This window comes from Muntiacus reevesi, chromosome 1, assembly GCF_963930625.1.
Source record: "Muntiacus reevesi chromosome 1, mMunRee1.1, whole genome shotgun sequence".
NCBI classification, from domain to species: Eukaryota; Metazoa; Chordata; class Mammalia; order Artiodactyla; family Cervidae; genus Muntiacus; species Muntiacus reevesi.
The window spans coordinates 5689715-5700513 of NC_089249.1; the positions used below are offsets into that span (position 1 = coordinate 5689715).

Consider the following 10799-nt stretch of genomic DNA (forward strand, 5'->3'; position numbering starts at 1 on the left):
AAGCATTATAATGTAGCATTGCATTTGAAAATGTGTTGATTGGAATTTAGAAGATGATTACCCAAGATCTTGCTCTCTGGCACTAATTTTTTTTTTCTTTTTTTTTGCTTTTCCATGAAGCCAAAATTTCAAATAATATGAATGTTACACAAACTCATCTTACATTTTCTAAACATTTTACTAGAAAGGCTATAATTGTAATTCATTGAGCCAAATTCTTCCTGATATGCATACACTGTACTCAGTTGAGAGATTTAAAGCTATACTTTGCTGAAAATCAAAGAAAACAACTTCAAACAGTACTAAAGAGTTTTCTAGTTTGGAAAGAGTTATGGAGCTACTATTTCCTACCTTCTTGTTGAATCAATAATTTCTACAGTTAATTGGAAATATTTGAAAAACTGAAGTTTAGAATTGATTGATGATGTGGGTTCTTGTTACCTGAATAAAAATATACCATAAATTAGCCAGTTGTATTTCCAGGAATTAAAAGGATTGTAAAATTATTACAAGAGATATGAGGAAGTTTATGCTAATATCAGATAAGGTGACTGTTTATATAATTCTACACAAGATTTCAATCAGTATAAGCATTTTAATTATCAGTATCAGAAGTCAACAGTATTTGTGTCTAAAGATGCTATATTAATAATTTGGAATTTGCAGACCATAGCATCCCTGATGAAATTATTCAACTCTTCCCCCTCTGTAACACAAGTGAAGCTATAAACAATGTGTGAATGAAAGCGCTCAGGTGTGTCCAATTAAACTTTTAACACAAAGAGGGAGTGGACAAACTGTTGCCCATGGACCACAGTTGTCACACCTCTGTTTCAGACTTTTTCATAAATATTGGCTAGTATATTATTACTTATTTAATATAAGGTAATTTGACTAAAATTTGAAAATTCAAAAAAAATTAGAATAACGATTTTAAATTTAACAGCAAAATTATTTATTTTTTTATTTATTGTTAAGAAGGTAAATGAGCACAATCTTATCAAGTATTTTCAGAAAAAACATGAGGCAAGCATTTCAAATTCATTTTTGGACATTTATAATGTTCATGATATCAAAAGATTAAGTGAGAAATAAAATCATCAGCAATTTGACTCACAAATAAGGAGATAATGCACTAAAATAAATTATCAAATTAGTATTTCATGTTACATGTGATCTTATCTCAAAGAAACTTTATCTCTAGAAAATTTATTTGTGAAATTTGCCTCATTAAAAGACTAAACATGAAAACAAAAATTAAAAAAGAAACTCACATATCCTCTGATAAAATGCAGTGACCATTTATGATTTTTCAAAGTCTCTTAGTAAAATAGAATAAAACATTATTTCAATAGCATAAGTAACCTGACTAGATCATCACAATTAGATATGCAACATGCTCCTTGTCTGGCTCCAATTTGAACAAGTCAACAAAAAATGATGTTTTGAGACAACTGGGTATCGAGGAGTATGTTTCCAGTGGCTCAGTGGTAAAGAATCCTCCTGCCAATGCAGAAAACTCAGGAGACATGGGTTCAGTCTCTGGGTTAGGAAGATCCCCTCAAAGAGGAAGCAGCAACCTCCTCCTGTGTTCTTGCTTGGGAAATCCCATAAGCAGAGGAGCCTGGTGGGCTAGAGTGCATAGGGTCTCAAAGAGTTGAGCACAGCTGAGCAAGTGAGCATGAACTTGCACAAGTGTATGCAAGGTGATAAATGATACCAATGGCATTTTGCTAATTTAGCTAGTTTGGAAATTGCATCAGGGTTAAGCAAAATATATATATGCATATATTTTAGGAATTCATCCTGAAAATATACAGGTAAGAAAAAGTATCCTGTATAAGTTCTGGTTTAAAATACAACAAAATATTTAAAAGTTTTTCAAAAAACAAGTAAAGAGATATAAAATAGCCTTCATATTTATTGAATCTGCTTGATCTGTACTTGAAACTATTTCTCCAGTTCTCTATCCTAGTGTATACTTGAAAATATTCAAAATTTAAAGTTTACGGCAAACATCATTTTTTTTTTCTCTCTTTATCTCACTTTGTCTCCAAGACCTTAAACCGAGAGCCTCCAGGCAGTCAGTCACATGGTGCTGGAGCTTCTATGGCACTGGAATGGAACCCGCCAGCCACAGGCAGACCAGAAGGTCACGAACAGTGCTCCAAACATCATTTTTAATGTTTTAAATAGTAGCTGTAGTCTTGGTAAAATCAGTTACAAGATGTGAAGGACCACTATAACTGTTTTTATTCAATACTCTCCTAGAGATTCTATCAAGGAAACTAGTTCAACAAAAATTGAAAAATATCAGAAAGGAGAAAACAAAATAAACAACCAAAATCATTCAAGTAATGTGATTTTCCTTCTAGGACCTTACTGTATTTACACTAAATGCTTCTCAAAATGGAAAGTCTCCTCTCCCAGATAATCACATGGTTAGCATCCATCCCTCCTTCAGATCTCTGTCCAAATATCACCTCAATAAAATCTACCCCATTGACACTATTTAAAATTATACTAGCTCCCCCCTTCCAAGGCATTTCAGTTTTCTCTTCCTTTTAAAAATAATTATTAGCATATGAAATACTATATAGTTTACTAGTTAATTACATTCGTGCTTACTGTCTATATTCTCTCCCATCCCTCACCCCATGAAAGCAGTGATCTTTGTTTCACTTTGTAGATGAACTGGTTCACTCTCAACAGTGGTGTGCTGGAGCCTGTCTGGACCACATCACAGGACCCACCAGTACACTGGTAGCTTGAAATCTGCCAAGGTGAGAGATTTGCCTTTATACTTGAAGGGACTGGCAACCCACTCCAGGATTCTTGCCTGGAGAATTCCATGGACAGAGGAGCCTGATGGGCTACAATCTGTGGGGTCGCAAAGAGTCAGACACGACTGAGTGACTAACATCTTTGTATCCAAATAGTGATTCTTTTCATATTTTGTTTCTCAAATTCTTTAACAGTTTTAAAGATTTTATTGAGTACTGGATATGATTATACACCAAAATAATTTGAATGTATTTATTCACTCAGAATTATGTATTGAGTATCCGCCACATGACTGACACCTTCTAAATAAGAGAATAGTAAATGTTTAACAACTGTCTCTCAGGGGTGAAGGCGAGGCACTGTTTTGTCATGTTTGCCATGATGCAAAGTCAAAATTCAAGGGAAATAATCACAGTAACTATCCTGAGGAAAAGTCCAGAATTTCTGGGGGAAAAGTGTGGACTCTTTAAATACAATAATGAAGAGTTAAATCTAAATCAAAATTTTGCTGACTCAATATCATGTATTGTTTATGAAGTTGCCTCATTTACCTCAGTCATTTTGGTTTTTGACACTTTCTTTTTTAAAATAATTTTGCTTATTCATTTATTTTTGGCTGCACCAGCTTTCTCTAGTTGAGACAGGTGGGGGCTACTCTCTACTTATGTTGTGTGAGGTTCTCACTGCAGTGGCGTCTCTTCACGTGGAGCAGGGCAGAAGGTGGTAGGGGCTTCAGTAGTTTCAGCCTGTGGGCTCTGTAATTGTGGTTTCCAGGCTCTAGGGCGCAGGCTCAATACTTGTGGCACACTGCCTTAGTTGCTCCGTGGCACGTGGGACCTTCCACGTCAGGGATCGAACCCATGTCTCCAGCATTGGCAAGTGGATTCTTTACCACTGAACCACCAGGGAAACCCAAACATTGTCTTATTCATACTTACAAAACTGATTCACTTGTGTCTTTTAATAATGCCTCATCAGCCCTCTGTTGACTTAACACAGTCCCCTGAGAAAACAGGAAAGACAAGATAAATCCAATTCTGTGTGTATAACTTACATGGAGAAGAAATTTCTAAATCTCTTTTTCTCAAAGCAGCATTTGTAGGAAAATTATAATAGTCTCTCAAATCTAAGAAAAATATTACTCAAATTGCATGGATATAGGATCACAGAATAAGAAAATAATCATTTAAAATCTGTGCATTAATACAAAGAAAATTTTAATAAGAAGTGTTTTAATTATATGAGAAGCGGCAAATATAAGATGTGTTTTACTAACCTGCCCAGTGCAATTGAGGTTTTTTTTTTTTTTTTGCAAGAAAATCCTTTATTGACTGTTCAATCTATTCTGATTTTTCTTTTTCCTTTTACGTTTTTTTCCATTTATTTATATTAGTTGGAGGCTAATTACTTTACAATATTGTAGTGGTTTTGCCATACATTGATATGAATCAGCCATGGATTTACATGCATTCCCCATCCTGAACCCCCCTCCCACCTTTTATACAGAGCTTGTGTAAGAGACAAATAGTAATTATGAGTTGCGGTATAGTGAAATGTGCCCCAAATCTTGTAGTATCAGGAATGAAAGCTGTTGTGGTCAAATATTACCAGTTGAACCACAATGAGAATATAATCATTGAGAGTCCTTACAGAGTTAACTCACCATATTTGTTTTCTGAGTACTATAGAAACCAAATAAATTGCTAACTCACTTCATCAACTCTGAAATGATATAATCATTGAAGTTATCAGATCATAAAATTTGAGACTAAATCATCAAGAAAAACCAAGAAGTAAGTAAAATTTGTTATTATTCAAGTTAATGCATATTATTATATCTCAATTATGTGTTTTAAAGTATTATTTGCATATGGGCTTGTGAATTTAGGAAATTTTTGTTATTAAAGAGTAAATGGTGGTTTACTAACAAGAAAACTACTCATGGATTCCTAAAGAAGCAGCATAGCAATAAGTTTTGAGTTGTTCATTAATTTTTCTTAAGTTGAAATGTTTTCTTTTATAGGAATAAAACTATAAAAATGACATTCCCTACTTAAAGGAATATCTGCTTCCCAGTAAAGGTTTTGACTAATTGTAAAGCAAAAGAAAACAAGTGTGCATTGTATGAACTAAACTGTGTCCAGGCAATTATTTCTTTTGGTAACAGAAGTTACCCTTCCTGTGCTTTTAGTCTATTATAAGGAAAGGAAGAAGGGATTGCATCAACCAAAGCCTTAAAAAGGTAATTTGGGACAGAGTGCCAACAAAATATCCCCATGGGTAAGCACCCATATTCTGAAGTGAGATATTACTATGTTGTGTGGTTGTTGCTCAGGTGGTTAGTCGTGTCTGACTCTTTGTTACCCATGAACTGCAGCATGCCAGTGTTCACTGTTCTTTACTGTCTCCCAGAGTTTGCTCAAACTCATGTCCACTGAGTCGATGATGCCATGAAGGTAGCTCATCTTCTGTTTTCGCCTTCTCCTCAGCCCTCAATATTTCCCTGCTTCAGGGTCTTTTAAAGAGAGTCAGCTCTTCCCATCAGGTGGCCAAATTATTGGAGCTTCAGTTTCAGCATCAGTCTTGCCAGTGAATATTCAGGGTTGATTTCCTTTGGGATTGACTGGTTTCATCTCCTTGCTATCCAAGGGGTTCATGAGTCTTCTCTAGCACCACAGTTCAAAGACATCGATTCTTTGGTTCTAAGTGTTCTTTATGGTCCAACTCTCACATCGTGCATGACTACTGGAAAACCACAGCTTTGACTGCTTGGACCTTTGCTGGCAAAGTGATGTTTCTGCTTTTTAATACACTGTCTAGCCTCATAATAGCTTTTCTTCTAAGGAGCAAGCACCTTTTAATCTCATGGCTGCAGTTACCATCGGCAATGATTTTAGAACCCAAGAAAAGAAAATCTGCCACTGTTTCCATTTTTCCCCCTTCTACTTGCCATGAAGTGATGGGACCAGATGCCGGGATCTTAGTTTTTTGAATGCTGAGTTTTAAGCCAGGTTTTTCACTGCCCTCTTTGACCTTCATCAAGAGACTATTTACTCCTCTTCACTTTCTGCCATTAATGTGGTATTATCTGCATAACTGAGGCAATTGATATTTCTCCCAGCAATCTTTATTCCAGCCTGTGATTCATCCAGCCTGGCATTTCACATGATGCATTCTGCATATAAGTTAAATAAGCAGGGTGATAATCTTCCCTGCTGGCTCAGATGGTAAAGTCTGTCTGCAATGCCGGAGACGCAGGTTCGATCCTGGGTTAGGAAGATCCTCTGGATCCTCTGGAGAAGAAAATGGCAACCCACTCCAGTATTCTTGCCTGGAGAATCCTGTGGGCAGAGGCGCCTTGAGGGCTACAATCCATGTGGTCGCAAAGAGTCAGACACGACTGAGCGACTAAACCACACACACATTAACCAGCAGGGTGATGATATATAGCCTTGAAGTACTCCTTTCCCAGCTTTGAAACAGTCCATTGTTCCATGTCCAGTCCTTACTTTGCTTCTTGTCCTGCATATACGATTCTCAGGAGGCAGGTTAGATTGTCTGGTATTCCCATCTCTTTAAGAATTTTCCACAGTTTTAGTATGTTAACTAGTCGTTTAAACTAGTGAAAGTCACCTAAACAAAGTGGGCCTCAGTTATGCAGAATATAAAATGTGTAAATAGGCATACAAAAACTGTACACTTTCAAACTCTCTATTTAGATTAAAATGCAAACTATACTGGTTTTTATAATACTGAGGAAAGCAGGAGAATCATTAAAATCTATCTGTGTGTTTTACAAAGGAAGCTAAATATTTTAAAGAATAACTTGAAACAACTAAAAATTCTTAGAGAAAAAAGCCTTATATAAGTGTTATCATATGAGTTTTATTTTATCCATAGTCTATGACAATGTATTTTTGAAGAATAAATAATATTGGACTTCAGATAATATTCCTTACTAGAATGAAAAGTTGAATGGAAATTGGAGAAAGTTATATAGGTGAACATGTTTTTAAATTTCATTCACTACCATCATGAATGATACTTTAAAAGCTTTGTATTCTATGCTCAAATGTATTTTGATCTTTTATTTCTTATAGGAAATCATCCATTTTCTGTTTGAATGGGGGCAAAGGACCAGCAATGAAAAACCACACAAGACCCACAGAATTCATTCTTCTGGGGCTATCAGATGACCCAGAGCTTCAGATTGTGACTTTTCTCTTTTTAATCATCACATATATATTAAGTGTCACTGGAAATTTGACCATCATCATTCTCACCTTAGTGGACTCCCATCTACAGACACCTATGTATTTTTTCCTCAGGAACTTCTCTATATTAGAAATTTCCTTTACAACGGTCTGTATTCCTAGATTTCTGGGCACAATTATCACCAGGGACAAAACGATTTCATACAATGATTGTACAGCTCAGATGTTTTTCTTCATCTTCTTGGGTATCACTGAATTTTATCTTCTAACTGCCATGTCCTATGATCGCTATGTCGCTATCTGCAAACCCCTGCATTACGCAACCATCATGAACAACAGAGTCTGTGTATTGCTTGTCTTTTGTGCTTGGCTGGCAGGGTTCTTAAACATATTCCCACCTGTTCTTCTTTTTCTACAGTTAGATTATTGTGGTTCTAACATCATTGATCACTTTGCTTGTGACTATTTCCCCCTCTTGAAACTATCTTGCTCAGACACATGGCTCCTTGAAGTGATTGGTTTTTATTCTGCAATAGTGATTCTGCTTTTTACTTTGGCATTAATAATTCTATCCTACATGTTCATCATCAAGACAATTCTGAGACTGCCTTCTGCCAGTCAGAGAAAAAAGGCATTTTCTACATGCTCCTCTCACATGATTGTCATTTCCATTTCTTATGGAAGCTGTATATTCATGTATGCCAACCCTTCAGCAAAAGAAAAGGCATCCTTGAACAAAGGAGTTGCTATTATGAATACTTCTGTTCCTCCTATGATGAATCCATTCATATATTCACTGAGGAACCAGCAAGTGAAGCAAGCTTTCAAGGAGACCATCCAAAAGGTCATCTTTTTCTCCAGTAAATGCAAGTGATTATATCATTAGAATAAAGTTCTTGTTAATACTTTCTATTACTCATAATCTGTCAAAAACTCTTTCAGTACAGTTGTATGATTCCTTTTCATTTATTTCCATATTCAAATTTTACCCACACTAAACCCAATAAACTGGTTAAAGCTATTATTTCAGAATATTCTGTAATTTTTTATTCAAATATACTTGAATGAAGTAAAAAATACAGGTAAATGTTACAATTTTGAGTAGAAACTTTATTTTTGAAGATGCACAGGCCATTTAGTTTGATGAAAAGCGTGTGAGGGTTGATGTGGATTTCTGAAATTTTCATTTTAACAGGTAATAGAAATGGCATTATTAGGAAATTTTATTCTATTTGGAATTTTCAGGAAATCAAACAATGGCAATCACTAGAGTGCTGGAAATACAATATAAATATCTATTCAAATATTTTTAAAAGATCAGAAATTTAGGTACATTGAACTCTTTTTACTATTAATAATACTATTATGATAATGATGAGAAAGAGAAAGGGAGGGTTGAGATTAATTTTTGTCAGCAATTACTATATTCCAGATCTATTCAAAGTATTCTCTTTATTGGCTGATTGAATCTTTCCAACAACTTTATGTCATTGTTCAGTCACTCAGTCATATCTGATTCTGTGTTCCCATGGACTGCAGCACACCAGGCTTCCCTGTCCTTCACTATCTTCCTGAGTTTGCTCAAACTCATGTCCATGATCTGGTGATGCCATCCAACCATCTCATCCTCTGTTGCCCCCTTATCCTCCTGCCCTCAATTTTTCCCAGTATGATGGTCTTTTCCAGTCAGTTGGCTCTCTGAATCAGGTGGCCAAAATTTTGTAGCTTCAACTTCAGTATCTGCCCTTCCAATGAATATTCAGGGTTGATTTCTGGTAGGATTGACTGGTTTGATCTTGTAGTCCAAAGGACACTCGAGTCTTCTCTAGCAGCACAGCCTAAAAGCATTAATTCCTGGGTGCTCAACTTTCTTTATGGTCCAACTCTCACACTCATACATAACCACTGGAAAAAACAGCCTTCACCATATGGATCTTTGTTTGCAAAGTGATGTCTCTGCTTTTTAATACACTATCTAGGTTTATCATAGCTTTTCTTAAACAACTTTCTGAGGTAACTGTAATTGTTTTTCTCTTGAAGAAATTTTTACCTTGTTTTTCATTTGGAAATGTTTCATATGATTGTTCTTATTTCAAAGCCATGATGAAAAGGTAAAAACTGGAATTACATTCAATTGGCAATAGAGAAGGATAAGAAAGAAAAGGGATACAGATTGGAAAAGAAGAAGTAAAACTTTCATTGGAGACAGCAAGATACTATACAAAAAAAAAAAAAAAAAACAAACAAACCCTAAAAATACTATCAGAAAATAACTAGAGTTAATCAGTGAGTTTAGTAAGGTTGTGGGATACAAAATCAATACACAGAAATCCCTTGAATTCCTATACACTAGCAACAAAAACCCAAAAGAGAAATTAAGGAATCAACCACATTAACCAAGGCAACAAAAGAACAAAATATCCAGGAATAAATGCACAAAAGAGGAAATAATACAGGAAACAATTAGACACTGATGAAAGAAATCAAAGATGACATAAACACATGGAGAGATATACCAATTCTTGGATTGGAAGAATCAATGTATCACAGTTCTAAAAGACACATGTACCCTAATGTTCATTGCAGCAAAATTCACAATAGCCAGGACATGGAAGCAACCTCGATGTCCATTGACAGAGGAATGGATAAAGAAGTTGCATTAAGCACATGCACAGAGAAGGTTGTCATAGGGTCACAAAGAGTTGACCCCTACTGAGCACACATGCACAACCATATGCTGAGTTATAAACTGGTTCATAAACCAAGTATCCACATAAAGGAACAAACTTGAGTCAAATTTGAGTCAGTGTAGTGAGGTGCATGAATCTAGAGCCTACTATACAGAGTGAAGTAAGTCAGAAAGGGAATTGCTGCTGCTGCTAAGTCACTTCAGTCGTGTCCGACTCTGTGTGACCCCATAGACGGCAGCCCACCAGGCTCCCCCGTCCCTGGGATTCTCCAGGCAAGAATACTGGAGTGGGTTGCCATGTCCTTCTCCAGTGCATGAAAGTGAAAAGTGAAAGTGAAGTCGTTCAGTTGTATCCGACTCTTAGTGACCTCATGGACTGCAGCCTACCAGGCTCCTCTGTCCATGGGATATTCTAGGCAAGAGTACTGGAGCGGGGTGCCATTGCCTTCTCCCAGAAAGAGAACAAATATTGTATATTAATGCATACACATCAGTTCAGTTCAAACACTCAGTCATGTCTAACACTTTGGGACCCCATGGTCTGCACCATGCCAGGCCTCCTTGCCCATCACCAATTCAATGGACATTGAGTCAGTGATGCCATCCAAACATCCCATTCTCAGTCATCTGCTTCTCCTCCTGCCTTCAATCTTTCCCAGCATTAGGGTCTTTTCATATGAGTCAGTTCTTCGTATCAGATGGCCAGAGTATTGGAGTTTCAGCTTCAGCATCAGTCCTTCCAATGAATATTCAGGATTGATTTCCTTTAGGATGGACTGGTTGGATCTCCTTGTAGTCCAAGAGACTCTCAAGAGTCTTCTCCAACACCACAGTTTGAAGGCATCAATTTTTTGTCACTCAGCTTTCTTTATACTCCAACTTTCACATCCATACATGACTACTGGAAAAACCATAGCTTTGACTAAATGAACATTTGTTGGCAAAGTAATGTCTCTGCTTTTTAATATGCTGGGAAGTTTGGTCATAATTTTTCTTCCAAGGAGTAAGCTTCTTTTAATTTCATGGTTTCGGTCATAATCTGCAGTGATTTTGGACCCCCCAAAATAAAATCCATCACTGTTTCCATTGTTTCCCCATCTATTTGACATGAA

General features: G+C 36.3%; 1 protein-coding gene and 1 non-coding gene across 2 annotated transcripts; one reads left to right on the forward strand and one right to left on the reverse strand.

The window, feature by feature from the left end:
- Positions 1 to 2045: 2045 nt before the first annotated feature.
- On the reverse strand, positions 2046 to 2168 carry LOC136156443 (small nucleolar RNA SNORA54). Its single transcript, XR_010660995.1, has one exon. It is a non-coding gene; the product is annotated as a small nucleolar RNA SNORA54 (small nucleolar RNA).
- A 4759-nt stretch (positions 2169 to 6927) lies between these two features.
- LOC136161791 (olfactory receptor 6C3-like) lies at positions 6928 to 7872 on the forward strand. The gene has a single exon (XM_065926927.1). It carries the CDS (start codon positions 6928 to 6930, stop codon positions 7870 to 7872), a length of 945 nt encoding a protein of 314 aa, XP_065782999.1.
- Positions 7873 to 10799: the final 2927 nt, after the last annotated feature.

What these genes read in the sequence shown, in the direction of transcription:
- LOC136161791 (XM_065926927.1), top strand. Translation starts at nt 6,928, where the DNA reads ATGAAAAACCACACAAGACCCACAGAATTCATTCTTCTGGGGCTATCA.